Raw genomic sequence first — 15,540 nt, 5'->3', positions numbered from 1 at the left:
CTGCGTTACAAACGCTGGTTAATTGAAAAAAGGCGTTTTAAAAACAAGATAATGTTATGAAAGATTCCAAACGCTGTTCAACAATAACGTCCATGGTACTGCAAACTAACAGTAAAATCCAGCGGTAATTACCATCAACGTAGGTGGTATATATTGTTACCACTGGGCTTTAAAGGGTTAAAACATAGTTAAATTGTAACATTTCAGAAACCATTGTGGGTTTTGGCTGGAGTATTTTTCGGGATTCTCTTTAGAGATTCATTCCATCATTGATGATACGTATGTCAGTGATTAAAGCCGTCTCTTGTTATCGTCACGAACAACGCTAGATTGGGCCTAATTTCCTGTAGATCTTTTAATAAATATTTCAATCTGAAACACCGACATTATTTCATGACAACCTCGCAGTATTACATAAGTTTTATGAACGTACTGGTAGTAAATATAGTTACATAAATCCGGTATAATAAGCGTGTCCATCAATTAGGAATTTAAATTTTAAATTACCGACGAAGAAATTTAAAACCACCAGAGCCATTAACTTTCGTCATAAATTACGACTTCCTTTTAGTTTAATCCAGGGTGGAGTTCAGGCCAAGATAAGTAAGGAGTGGCACTGACTAGTGACCTTGGGCAATACATGGCCAACATCGTTTCTTCACATACAAACCGCAGAGAACCTGGTACTTTAAATTAATTACTTATACTCGGAAAGTTTAAGCACACCGACTAATTATTACCCAGCTACTATCTTATTAACATCCAAGGCAAACTCCTGTAATACGGCTATTGGGGGTGGGGTACCTAAATTTAAACACGGAAAATTTCTAAAATTAATCAGAACTCTGTCGTAACTAGAGACGAGAGCAGCTTACAGTCTACGAGGCTCGGCAGCCATCACGACCGATAGGAACGTAGTTAAAAGATACAAGAAAGTAAATAATTGCATCGCGTAACAATTCTGGTGTGGCCTGTAGAATTACACCAATGACGTCAGAGCGTCCTCTGGTGCCTGGCACCTGTCAGATGACGTCATCACGGAGGATTCGACACGTTTTATACAGTTCTTATTTCTCTCATTATAAGAGTACTTTAACTTAAAGTGGCATGATGTTTATACTAAATTTCGTAAAAATCGTCTGAAATATATAATAATCATTCTGAAATTATATTTCCTATCCATGACATGAGTGGTATCAAACCAATTAGTCTGCATTTCATACGAAAGAAACCGACGTGTTTACTGAAAACGTTGAAACGTACACAACTATTACAGTTGTCGGTTGATGGCCAATAATTCTAACATTGACATTAAAAACAGACTTAGGTCTCCAAATCTTCAGGCAATTTAAGTGGTCCAGCCTAAATTTGCTTTACAACAGCCAACTGAATATTCAAGTGCCCAGACATGCAAAACACATTGTTCTAAGAGCTGCCACTGCAATAAAGATAACTTTACCTAATGGGTTGCAACATAACCAGTTGTTTCCCCCAGTCCTTCGTCCGTTTCATGTCGGCACAAGTAACTTTTTTACCTCAAAGAATTGACTGACTATATTGAATGAAATAAATCAAAATCAAAACAACAGAAACAAGATAAAAGCAAAAGCAATACTTTCACAGGTATCATGAGAGATTGCACATTTTGTTCTGCTAAACCGTATTATGGACACAACTGGCAGATCTAATTAAGCCTTAAATTTCCTTAACTCCCCACCTCGGAGCTACTCTCAGCACGTGTCTTTCCATCCAAGCCCTAATTTACAGCATGCAGAGCCATCGAGATGAAACTAACTCCTTGTACAGTCCGACTACTCCATTTCACTCGTCCCAGAACGTAATATCAAAGTGCATGAGATAAAACCGAGTGGCTCTGACGACTCTATCCACTTACGGCTGTACCCCATCCATCCTACCATCACTACTGCTATCAAAACAAAGCCTCATTCTAATGGAATATTCTCATAATGTCTTAGTCTTCCACGTAGAACAATAACATGATCTACACTGCTATTTTAATGAACAGGCTACCTCACATTTATTATCACAATTAGCAATAAATAACCTTTATCTAACCACGAAAACATTTCTTTTATGTGACTACAAAGGATTATGAAATAGGTGTATACCAGTTCTAAACGTGACAAAACAAAGTGTATAAACGCAGATGACTGCATAGTAGATCTCGCTGCATGGAAAATCCTTTTTTTGTTTTATGAAGTACTACATCCTTGGTCAGTTATGTAACAAATTCCTGTTTACTTATGTTCTCCAAATATGAAATTTATTAGTAAGGATTTTAGATTAACTAAAAATTCTGCACAGACTGTCTTATCAAAAAGAAGTCCTTTAAACTGGGATAAAATTATACAGTTGTTCTAAAGTCATGTAACCCCAAGTTTAAAAGTAAATATTTTGTTGGTGTCATATGGAAATTTTTCATAATAACCAGATCCTTATAGCACCTGCAATCATTGAAGAGATACAGATCCTTACTTGTTTCTGTAATTTGGCCCTCAAACTTTTGATACTTACTGTAGTGTAAAAAGTAAATTTTCAATAGTTGGCCACCCTGACTTCGAGCTTATATATATATATATATATATATATATATATATATATATATATATATATACTCTACACATTTGATAACTGGCATTCCGTGCTTTTCCTCAGTTGTAAGGCGAATGCCAGGGTATAACTCAATAGGGGCATGCCCCCCCCCCCCCCCCCCCCCCCATCATGGAGGCCATCAGCTGAAGTGATCTTCCCCCCATGCCGCAGAGCCCTTCAGCCGAACGGCCCCTCCCTCTCTGGGTTCAAACCCCAGAGATCCAACCAACCAAATTCTTTTGGACAACTTGCCTGACGGGATAACCTCCCATCAGCAGCAACAGATCACAGTTTGAATGGTCGAGGCTCCCGCCACGATGTAACCCTGTTAGCGATAGCAAAATTTCCGTTTATTATATTAAGACCGTCTACCATTTCCAGCAATGCGCCTTGTGCGCAGGAATGGTTTCACCTAGGAAGGGACAATGCTTGCGCTAGTGCAGGCCTCCGCCCTTAGTTAGCTTTTTGGTTGGTTGGTTGGATAACTGGCAGTAACACCCATGCTTCGTTGGAGTTCACGGGTACGGACGATGCAACAACGGCTCGCCGCAGACCAGCTACAGCCACCGGACCATCGGATCAATAGCTAAGTGCAGAGTTCAACTCCTGTGAAACTAACATCTAGTGTAGTCTTGCTTGATATGCTTTTGTAAAATATTCCACTTCATTATTTGTTTTCTAAACTAATTTTAAACCATTTTGATTCAGTGAATTAATTTCCCTGTTGCCACTGATGATGACCTCTTGAGGTTGAAATGCGTATGGCACTAGTATCTTCTTTATAGTGTTAATAGTTTGTTTGTTTGTTTGCTTATTTTATATGCATAATACTTAATTAAATTCTGACTTCATCATAAATATATTCATACAGAATATTCAAAATGACTTTCCTTCAATGAATTTACTAGTTCACAACATATTCTGAAATTAGTTAACTGAATACGGCATCGTCACTCATGAGAAAGTACCTAGTCAAGAAAATTCCTGCTAGAATCCCATACACACACGCATCAAACATTCAAACGTGCAAATAACTGTTCAACACATATTCGTACTAGGGCAAAGTCACATGCTATGGATCAAAATGGCCACAGACTGTGGGTACTCACTCTGACAACCTGATGACGAAAATCCAAAGTGCAGCTTTTCACATCTATTACACCTCGGACCTCCAACCCCAGTCTGACAGTTGCATTTCCCAGAGATAGGGTCACATTCTTCTGATAAGGATCCCACAGAATCACATGAACATACCACACAACCAGCTGTTACATTGCCAAAACCAGGCTGCAAGATACAAAAAATACATGTAAAATGAAACTTAAATTCGGTCTATGTAACTGCACCATCTTTATTTAAGATCCTTCCTTGGCTATGCCTCTGAAGCAATCTATTCCTCACAGGATTTTAGATTAGAAGTTTTTAAACATTTTTAATACTCATGTGCTTTACACATTTAGCTTTTTTATTTGGTCATTCTAATAATTTTTTTTTTGGTTATCAATCCTAGGATTGGTCTGCAACCCCATTTTGGGGCTGCCACTTGCGAAGATACCACGGTGGTTTCGGCTTGCCTTCCATGGTCAGTCTTTATCCATCAGACTGGAAGAGAAAGGACGCAGACAAATATCCATGCCTTGAGTGGGACTCGAACCCACGGTCCCAGCGGCCAGGCGCACGAGGTCCATGCCTCAGACCGTGTGGCCACTGTGGCCGGCACTCTAGTAATAACCTATTCTATTTACATAAAATGTGTGACTAAAATAATTTAAAACAGAAATGCTCATGTATTTGGTTCCTTAACACCATTTCAGAAATGCAAGAGAGCAGTGTTTCTTAAACTGCGTATCAGCTCACTGATGATGCAAAATGTTTTGAGTAATATACAAAACAATGAAAATGTGGTTAATCTTTTCTTCTCTTCTGGTGCATTATTATATTATATACCTGCAGTTACTGCCAAATTACAGATAACACCCTTAAAAATCCATCAACCTCAGCCTCATTTGAACCCGTGAACCTTGGGTCCAGTGGTGAGCAAGCTAACCACTAGTCCATCTAGGGCGACTCACTGAGTAGAGGTAAACACAAATATGATTGAGAAACAAAAGTTTCTGTGTATTAGGGTGTATGTGTTGACAGTGTGCAGACACATGTAAGAATAAATCTTTATTCATCCTGTAAATAAAACACAAAGGAAGAAAAAAACTGTTCATACCTGGCAGCTGTCACATGCTCGTCCAGTGTATCTCTCTCTACACTTGCACTGTCCAGTCTTAGAATCGCACCCACCGTTCTGCTCAGAGCCCAATTCATTGCAGGCACATGCTACAACAGTAACAAGCATACATTCATCACAGAGGCATAACAGAAGTGCTGGATATGAAGTTTCATAAAAAATTATCAAATGATTCGTATGATAAACATAAAAGCTTTTACAGAACTCCAAGTAAACAAAAGAACATGATCCAAGTCTTGATAAAAATTTAATGTACATGCACAATCAAAGATGAAGATGGCTTTCTTTTAGATTGTAGCGCCATGTAGTCTGGTAGACGTTTGCGAGCGTTTCAGAGGTCCTTGCTGCCTCCATCATCACTCATCACCCTGATGACACAAAGCCCATAAATGCAGTAATAAAGGCATAAAACCAAAAGCTTCTTTCTCTGGTTCATTTTAGAGTCATTCTCTGTATTAAATGAAATATGATTTACATCTCATTCTCGTGACTTACGTTTGCAGTCAGCTTGTGAAGGATTGCCATAATGGTTTGGAATACACTGCTCACATCTCCAACCCTGAGTATTACCACGACACCGCAAGCACTGACCAGTACGTTCATCGCATGGTCCGCCTCCACAGTCACAACGCTTGCAAGTGGAACCTGGTTCTGCAGGTGAGCCATAGAATCCACTGCTACATCTGAAATGAGAAATTTAAACTACATATAAACACACATACAGTAGGCACTTCATATTTATTACTAACTGGTTGCTTAGAAGTGTGACACATAAGAAAACAATGAACACAGCAATATAATGATAATTATAATATCATTATGATAATTTTTGTAGAAAATTTATAAGCTTGATTCATTTTTTGTTTATATACTGGTTTTATGATTGTCAAAAATCCTTTGAATCATCTTCCTTATTTGAGTGGAATTCACATTACTCCCTTAGATGATATGTCTGTTTTATCTGCACACAGTTAACTTCTGAGAAAGAAGAAATGCATCAGTAAATACTTATGATGTGTGACATGATCCCAAGGAAAACTATTTAGTACCATATTCTAATAAATCTCTGTTTTTGTTTTGAGAAACTCTTTATTTCCTCAAAATGCACTTGCTCATTACTCATTCAATGTGCCAAAATTCAGTACACATTTCCCAAATCATAATTCCTGCACCCTTTTTCCAATCCTTTATAACTCCTTTGATTTAAAATCTTAACTCTTTCAGGTCTTTTGGAATTTGTTCAATATTTGGATATGTTTTGGTCCAATGTCAGACTCAGTCTGACGATCCTGACAATGTTAACATTTAGAAAAAAAAATTCTTGTATGTTTTGTCTTGTGTTTATATAAACTGATATAGAAGGGAACTGTCTAATAAAAATATGTGGACTTAAAAGAGTTAATAATATGAAGAGAGTAAATATCAGAAAGAATCCTCACTGTGTGATTCCTTCAGTGACCATGCAAAGAGAATGAAAGTCTTCATAATTAACTTCTGTACCTTTCACAGTGGTCTCCATCATATCCCTGTGGGCAGTCTGTACAGATATGGTCAGTAGTTCCCCTGTCTGGTAACTTTAGCTCACAATTTGGACTGAAGTTGTTACTAGCCTCCACCAAAGGGCAGGCGCACTGCTGACAGTCTGACGGAGTACCTTGCGTTGCATCTCCATAGTAACCGGCTATACAGTAATCACATTTGGTGCCATTTGTATTATGCTCACAAACCTGGAATGTAATATTAATTCCTTGATCACATATTTGGTAATAAAGTCATGTTGTAGAGTCTTGGCCAATAATATATCATGTAACAATACAAAGACAATCATGACTTGGTGATCTTAGTTTGTTCCCAAAACATCAAGCAAAACAGGATTAAGAAACAGACCTCACAAGTTAACCAATGCAAATAAATACAGAGTGGTTCTCTCAGTAAAGATTTTAGTCATTCAGAAATAAAATGGAGGAGAACAACTTAAGAAATAAATAATCTTAAAAATAATCATCAAAATGGCATAACATCTGTTGTATGCAAAATAAGTTGTATCAAGAGAAAAAATTGGTAACACAAGATTGTTCAAAGAGAAAAAATCAGAGACATAGCTGAAAATGCAAATTTTCTCATTTGGATGTAGAATGAATTGGGAAAACAGATGTACACCCAAAAAGTAGCAATATGGGCTTTTTTGTAGCATTAATTGTTAAAAAATAAAAATTGCATTGTAAGTTCATGGACATACTGTAGACAAATATTTTATATTACATGGATTTTCAAGAAATCTGTTTCTCGGTGTGAGAACTATATTACATTATAAATTTAAATTTAAGCTCAACTTGTGAATGTTTAATCTACTTTTCATGTTCATTTCTTTGTATTATAAGCCCAGACACTTACAGCACATTTTCCTGTGACAGGATCACATGTTGCTGCATGCCCATTGCAGTCACACAGTCTGCATTCTCCTTCACCTAGACTGGACCATACACGAACATAGCCATACCCACACTCCTCACAGGACAGCCCTGTGTAGCCAGGTGGACAGTCACAGTGTTCAACCAAGTGCGCCGCAGACCCCGTCCCTCCAGCTATTGCTGTCTGTACCTCAGCGTCTATTAGGCTGTTTGGGGAAACAAAACAAACAGCAATCTTCAGAAATCATTGTTTCAGTCTCAGGGACATAACTGAACTGATTCAGTTACAGATTCTGATACACCAGAACCTGAACTTTGGTGTTTCAGTAAAGACCAAAAATTGACAAGTTTCATTAGCACATTTTTTGTACAATTTAACGTGCCTTCTGCATGAAACCTATATTTAATTGTTGGTTTTGTGATAACAACTAAACCTACAGCAATAAAATGACATATGACTGGAGATAATTATGTAATATGTACTCTTCATAAAACATTATTAGGATCATCAAATCAAAGTGGATGAGATAGACAGGGCATATAATGCACATGGAGGAGATAAATGCATACAAAAATGAATACAAAATTTCAGTTGAAAAACCTGCAAGGAAGACACCACTCAAAAGGCCTAGACTTAGATGAGAGGATAACATTAAAGTGGGTCTTAGAGAAATAGATTTGGAGGGTGTGGACTGGATTCGTCTGGCCCAGGAAAGGGACCAGCAGTGGGCTCTTGTAAATGCAGTAAATGAACCTCTAAGTTCCATTAAAGTAGGGAATTTCTTGACTAACTGAAAATACTATTGGCTTCTCAACAATAACACTGCTCCATGAAGTTAATGCATTATTAATTATTCACTTAAAATTAAACACTTAACACAGCTGGTAACTATTCTTCATTATACAGAATGATGCAATATTACAGAAAACATACACATGCATGCAGGCCACACAAGGACACCAGAAGGATGCAAGTGGCCCCTAGGCCATAGGTTGAGAACTCCTGATGTATACAGTAAAGAGATGGGTGACAATGGGGAAAATTTAAGAGCCAGAATTAGTGCAGAAATTTATATATTTTTTTAATTCAACATGTTGATAGTATCTTACCTCCCCTCAACTTGGTCAGTATGAAACTTTGCCCTGAGCAGCAGGTGTTTGACATGAGTAAGTATGCTCATCAGATCATCTCTGCTAGCTGGTTCACCATTATAATCATGTCCAGTGATATCTCTAACATAATTTGGTATATGGTACCAGGCATCCTCATGAAGAGGAATGGTGAGTGTAGCATTAGGAGACTTATACGCGTGATTTCCTGCACCAAGCCGCAATCCATTGCTGCCCTGGGAAAAACAATATTACATACACATATCAGGAGCAATATTAATAGCTTATTGAATAATGATTTTCAATAAAATATATAACCAAGAGTTTAAAATACTTAGGCTTGTCAACATTATTATCAGCCTTTATAACATATGAATCATAATATTTTTATAAATATAATTATGAAAGTCTTATAAAATGTTATAATTGCTATAGATTTTGTAACTAATGTGTTTGATATGTGCAGGATTATTCAAATACAAATATTTAATAAAGACTGGGCTTCATACTTACCATGTAATATTCCAAAGACGTGCATAAGATGAAAGCAATAGAATTATAATTCCCTCAGTGACTTTTATAGAAGGATAACTAATGTGATGACATAAATTTAATAAGCTCTGAATAAATAAGATAATTTAATTCTGATAGTTTGAAATTCTCTCAACTCAGGAGTTCTATGTCATATTCACTCCATAATAACTTGCAAGGTTATAAATGAGGAAAATGTATTAAAAATGTCACTAAATGAGGTATATTATAGCAAATATATTGACATATTATTCAATAATTTTATTTAATAAAATTGGTCTGGTGAGATTTTTAAATCTGCTTTTCTTGAGTAATATTTTAATATTAGATTTTATTACTGTTACAATTTACATGTATTATTTTATGTGATCATTAGTAACACATATTCTAGTTCTTGATTTGATGTTACTCATTGGCAACAGTTACTGCCAAATACCAACAACATTAACAAAACATATTTTCTGATATCAGATATAAATTCTTTATCAGATTATGGTAAAATCTAGATGCAAATGAAAGGATAAGATCAAATTAATCTAAAAAAATAAGGTGTGTGTGGACTGGACTCTACAGGCTAAGGATAGGTCTTTGTACCAGGCTTTTGTGAATATTATAATGAACATTCATATTCCATAAAAGCAGAACATTTCTTCACCAGAATAATCAACTCTTTAAAAAATACCTGGAACTATTAGTTATTTTAAGGCTGCAAATAATGCAGTCTTTGTGCACAACATTTCAGGTTGTTACTGTAGGCATGGCTGATATTCCTCAGTACTCACAATAAGAACAATATTGGGTCCAACTGTTGGCCTTCCACTCGTGTCTCCACGCATTACAACCCAACTCACACTGAAGCTCACATTGGATCCATAGCTAGCCAAGAGGTTGCCATGGTAATTTTCTGGTGCCAGCCAAAAATAGCTCTCCACACCTGGCAACTCATAGTTACCGACAGACAACTGTTTTGTTTCTGTGTCCAGAGATGGAAGAACAGTTCTGCTTACTGCCAGGTCACTCACCAACCACCCTGATAATGTTGAAAACTGAGAAACACAAAATGAAAGAGCCTATAAGATAAAAGTAAACATTTGATGTTATTATGAACAAACTCAGGAAATTCTTAGCAGTTATAAAAGTAAAATGGCAGTGCTAGTGTTTGCAGACAATATTTAACAGTTAGTGATAATGTGAGAAACATCTACAGGGTGGGTGGGAAGTAAGTAGGCATTGAGAAATGGTTATAACCTCTATATTTCCAATGTATAGCGATTATTTAATACCTACTTACTTCCTACCCATTCTGTATATGTTGATATGTTTTAAAGTAAACAGTATCAAAAAAGTCTGTGCCTTGACTTACAGTCTCAAGACGCAGGTCTGTACTGGAATGACAAATGCTGCTCACACCAGAACAGTAACACTGCATGCATCCACCAGGGTTGTTTATGTTCAGAGCAAAGTAGCCTGACTTGCAGCGATCACATCTTTCACCTTCCACATTCTCCTTACATGTGCAACTTGTTTCGCAGTCGATCGTAGCGTTGATTCCTCGGACATCACACGAACACGGCGTGCAGTTGGGATAATCTCGAAAACCTGGGGCACACCTGTCACACTGTAGACCCCCAAATCCCACGTGACATTCACAAGTTCCAGCTGCCTAAAATATAAAAATGAACCTATTAATTTCATTACTACAATTTTCAGAGACAAACTATGTTATTTTGTTTATATGCAGGAAAAATCTCAATTTTCATTGTAGGTCTGGTCACATCGACTAAGTAGACTAACTCCTACAAATACAAGATATAAAACCATAATATCATAAGTATCATTTGCTATTATTAATATGAAGGTAGGCTCTAAATAATCACAATTTTTATAATACTTAAGCAATAAAGCTGTTGGCCTAAATTATGTTCTGTACCTTGGCTGCAGGATCATTGTCCTGGGCACATCGCCCTGTAGTACCAGGCTTGTTGTCACAATTACAGGGTCGGCAAGGCTCTGGATCAAGTGGGGATACACCCACCGGTCGATACCATCCATCTTCACACCGCTCACAGTTTTTGCCTGTTGTGTGTGCCTATGTAATAAAAGAAAACAGCAATTACTGGCAAAATATAAAGTACATAGCTTTCCTCAAGGAAAGATGTAAAATATCATCTGCACTATATACTCAGTACACCACAATAATGTAATTTGTATTCTCCTTCATGTCTACTTCTTTGGTACAAACTCTGTCCTAAGAATTTCATGTTTGTTCTGTTGACTAACATTTAGCACAAGCCAGAAGACAACCATCTTTCTCTCATTATGTAATTTTTGTAATTTCTTTAAATTTCAATTCTTCTTAATACATATTAAAATGTAGTTCTATTGGAAAGGCAACCTAAATAGAAACAGCATTGTATTTATAGAAAAGGATTAAAATTAAACACAGGCTGGGATTTCTTTTAATTAACCTGAATGTCAGAGGATTAAAAACTTAAATTTCAATTCTCTTAAGATAATGTAAAAACATTAGGTAAAGCCCCATCTCTAGCACATGCAAAATACAAAATGCAGCATATATAAAACATCAGAGGATGGAAAACTAAATCATCATATGATGCAAATAACACAAACAATTAAAAGAGTATCATTAAATAACCACAGAATCACTCAATCCATCATCCTCCTCACCAGCAGTAACTATGTAGTCTTCATAAGTTCCTACTCTTGCAAAATTTCACAAAGAAAATATAAAACCTTCACATTTCAAATTACATGTAAGAAAAATTAAACCATCATCATCATCATCATCCTTTCCTGTATTAGGCCAAGAGGCCTGTTACGGTCTTGTATTTTCCGTCCATCTCTTCTGAGATCGGCCGAGAGATCTTTTCCCAGCAGGGCGGTGTTTCAAAATTAAACCATAACATAATTATCTGTTGTTTGAAGCATAACATCACAATTATGATTTTTCTGTCACAAGAGACTTACAGTGCAGTTTATGCAGACACCTCCACCACGATACTCGCCATATAGATCTTGACTCAGGCGAGCAGCCGCTACAGCAGCATCATAACGGCAGCTGGTGGCATGTCCAAAGCACTGACACGGTTCACACTGTGCTCCATCAGATGGAGTACCAGCACGCCATGGAAGCTGATTGTACAGTGGACAACAGTGGTCACAGTTGGCACCACAAGTATTATGTTGGCATTCACACTCTGGCCTCTGCAATTCAGAAACATGGGAATTAAGTTTTTTCATGCTACAAATGTATTGCTTTAATAATTGTAACAATTGTACTTTAATATGGTTAGCCAGGCATACAGGGAAAAGAAAGATGTCAATTTTAAAGTTATAATTACTAAATCCTTCATTTATAATTGTACTCATTGATGTCAAGTTCTGGAATACATTTTATGAAATTTTAATATACCTTATAAATCAACATTTCTGTCTAAGACAGGAATCTCCAAAATATTAATGAACTATAACTCGAAGAAATGTAAAGTTCCATTCCCCAAAACTGATGTCGCAACACCCAAAATCAGATGAGTGCAACATTCAAACGGCGCTGTCAAAGAAAGCCCCCAGTTTTGTTAGACTATTTACATGATTAGACTCTGTACAACAAAATTAGTTATACCAATCATTATGAAGAAGTTTGCTTATTAAAATCAACTTCTACATGTACATGTACATTATTGTATAAACAACGAAGATTATCATCTATGAATTCTACAAGTCAGCAGTATGCTAAATCTCAACTTAATGAACAGTAATCAGAATTAGTTCTGGGTGACATCACCCATTTATACAGAAAACTTTAAACATTAGAAGACATTCAAAATCATATCCATTTCTTACACGAAAGAAACCCAAATTAAGTAAAGTTTTCAATGTTCGTATGCTTTAGCACTGTACCATCAAGGTATAAAGAGACTAGATTAAAGTTCACAAGATACGATTGCTTCGCCCAACAGGAGAGAGCACTCATTGTCTATTGTATGGATGTTTATGAAGCGATGATTTTATTTTAAGAACCTTATTATTCTGAGGTAATATGGACGCTGCATCTACTCACTCCAAACTTGCCATTCTGCACACACTTGCTTGCATGACCTGAACAAACACACTGGCCACCAATGCTGATATCTTTGATGGAGTAGAAGAGACGCCTGGTGACTGAGGCGTCATCGAGGCCCGGTGACAATGACATAAACTCTGCGTTCAATGTGCGTATTTTCTGGAGACGCAGACGTACGTAGCGAGCCAGTGTGAACTCCAGTAACTCAGTGCTTGACTCGTTTGCTCCAGGGCGACCAACAACCAGCGATGTATGGATCTATTACACCAAACAGTTGTTCATTTATTACTTCATTAATAAGTTTTTGCAGGAAAAGTACTTAACCTCTAAACCGGAAAATTATAAATTCTGGTATTCAGAGCCTTTCTGATCCGTCTTAATGAGCAGTGAGTATAATTAATAAAACTAAGAAACTAAATCAGATATAAGATTTTATCTTTTAAATGACTTTCATTAGTACTGTAATACTTTTCTAATTACTCGATATATATATATTGATTTTTTAAAAGACATGAGATGAATTAACAACATGCCTTGAAATCTTATTTTTCATAACAATACACAACAATAATTAAACTATTTAAGGAGAAATATTGCTATATTACTAGGACCGGGTCTTTCAGCAGCAGATGATTATCCACTTAGCCAAGAATGTGCCTGCTTTTATACAACCGAACTGTTGTTTCTCAAAGATTCGTTTTACCATTATTCTCCCGTCTTCACTCAGGTGCCTTGAACAGTCTCATACCACGAAGCTTTCTATACTTCGTTCTCAACCACATCCTAGACTTTCACTTTTGCATAGAAGTAAGAGACTTGGTTTCACATTCATATAAAACAGGTAAAACTATAACTTCATGTGTTTTAAAATGGAGAGTAAGTAAGAATAAAAACACTGCAAGGCACAGAACTTTCCCCAAAAATATCTGTTCTTAATTTATATTTGTTACTATTGTTCGTAAGATCCGGGTTATCTCAGAACAGTGAATGACTAATGTAGTTGTCCAGCCTATGCAAGTTTTCTTTGTGAAAATACCAAGCATCTGAATAAACAACCTTGGAAGAAGCATAAAACTTCTCCTAATTTTCTTTTAAAAACTTGTCTGACGACAGGTAAGTTGCTTCCTTTCTCTGCCCCTCAGCAAGCAAGCCATGACATCCTGCAACACTAGTGCTACCTGGAAGCTTCTTACATGTGGCTGTCCTTCTCACGTCATCTGTGAGAACTTTCCAGAAGCGTGGGAACCACATCACAGGTCGTGTTAGCGGCCATGTTGATGCCAGAAAACGCGAGTTCAGTTCAACACATATTGTTCAATGAAGTTAATTACCATGACAATCTCCCGTTACAGTGACGTGGGTAAACGTTTTTCTGCGTTCCTTTTTTCGTCTAATTTTATATGAAACTGATTTGTTATAACCCGACACTTATAATCGTTACGATGGAGAGGAAAACGGTTGCGGGGGAGGGGGGATCATTACAGGAAAAACATTTACCGTACATTTTCAAGTACTTAGGAAATCAAAAGATAAAGACACTGCATTTTCATAGAACTATTACGTTTTTACTGAACTGTCTGTCTGAGTGGAGAAAAGTGCATCTTTGAGAGTGAAGACCGAAAACAGACTGTGATTCATAGCATTACAGTACATCCGTTCTTAAATTAACCTCAAAGTATAGCCTTTCGTACTCTTTCGTTGTGCGATGTTTCACTTTGGACAGGAAAACGAACTAACGCGGGATTTTCTCATCTTGAAGTACCAATGTGGTTAGTAAGAGTTTTCCCAGCCCGTTCGAAGTCACGCCAGAATACAGATAACGTTAACCAGCAGTACCTGAATGTCGGAGAAGTTGCCGATAAGCCAAGGCGTTCCCCAGCATTCAGCAGTGGTAATGCTGATCGGCATTTACAATGGGCCATAAATGACAAAGTATAAATAAAATAAATCTTGTCTCTTGCATTAAAGTTATCCCTGTGCTTGTCATAAATATGTATGGATGGAGGTAGGAAGTAAAGATTCACTCTGAGACAGTGGTCAACTCCACTCCGTCTTTTTACCCCAGGGGAAACAGCCCTATGTGTTTACAAGGAGGTTGTAAACCCCCAAGAACTTTCTGGACACGCTGGTGGCAGTTATACCTGTCCAAAGGTGACAGCCTTCAGGGACATTGCGCCGTGTAGTCTCGCAAATGTAAGCGACGTATAAGAAGAGAGTTCTGTTTCCATTACCAGGGCGATAGCCATGATAATGCAAAACGCACCTCTGAAATGCGTGTAAACTGTTACGAGAATACAGAGCACGATATCTCAGAAGGCTGCCATCTTCAAATTCGCAGTAGTGAGAACCTGCAATCACACACACACGCACGAATTTAACTTCAAATTGCACGGTTATTGGCTTCAGACAGGTAATTCACATAGTTCTGAAAAGTGTTAACAACAACTGTCATTCGGCAAGTCTGTTGCTTGTTAGAGTGATTGTCCTGATAGAAACAGCAGCAAACGTTACTAAAATATCAGTATGACCTCTGAAACGTTGGTGGAAATCTA

At 37.1% G+C, this 15,540-nt stretch overlaps 1 protein-coding gene across 1 annotated transcript in view; it reads right to left on the bottom strand.

The window, feature by feature from the left end:
- Positions 1–15,540, bottom strand: part of wb (wing blister) — a 152,714-nt gene that overhangs the window by 82,229 nt on the left and 54,945 nt on the right. Inside the window, exons 4-14 of the mRNA XM_022058527.2 lie at positions 12,986–13,246; positions 11,893–12,129; positions 10,835–10,993; positions 10,268–10,567; positions 9,687–9,950; positions 8,374–8,609; positions 7,247–7,469; positions 6,353–6,579; positions 5,348–5,535; positions 4,832–4,941; positions 3,723–3,900 (exon numbers count right to left, since the gene is read on the bottom strand). Coding sequence (XP_021914219.1) covers positions 3,723–3,900; positions 4,832–4,941; positions 5,348–5,535; positions 6,353–6,579; positions 7,247–7,469; positions 8,374–8,609; positions 9,687–9,950; positions 10,268–10,567; positions 10,835–10,993; positions 11,893–12,129; positions 12,986–13,246 — 2,383 coding nt within the window. The remainder of the gene's footprint in view (positions 1–3,722; positions 3,901–4,831; positions 4,942–5,347; positions 5,536–6,352; positions 6,580–7,246; positions 7,470–8,373; positions 8,610–9,686; positions 9,951–10,267; positions 10,568–10,834; positions 10,994–11,892; positions 12,130–12,985; positions 13,247–15,540) is intronic.

The sequence above is a fragment of the Zootermopsis nevadensis genome, unplaced genomic scaffold (genome assembly GCF_977971745.1).
Source record: "Zootermopsis nevadensis isolate Lab colony 2312 unplaced genomic scaffold, Znev_1.0 Znev_ptg000021l, whole genome shotgun sequence".
NCBI lineage: Eukaryota > Metazoa > Arthropoda > Insecta > Blattodea > Termopsidae > Zootermopsis > Zootermopsis nevadensis.
Note: the sequence above shows the minus strand (reverse complement) of the source record. Positions and strands in the feature narration are given on the sequence as shown.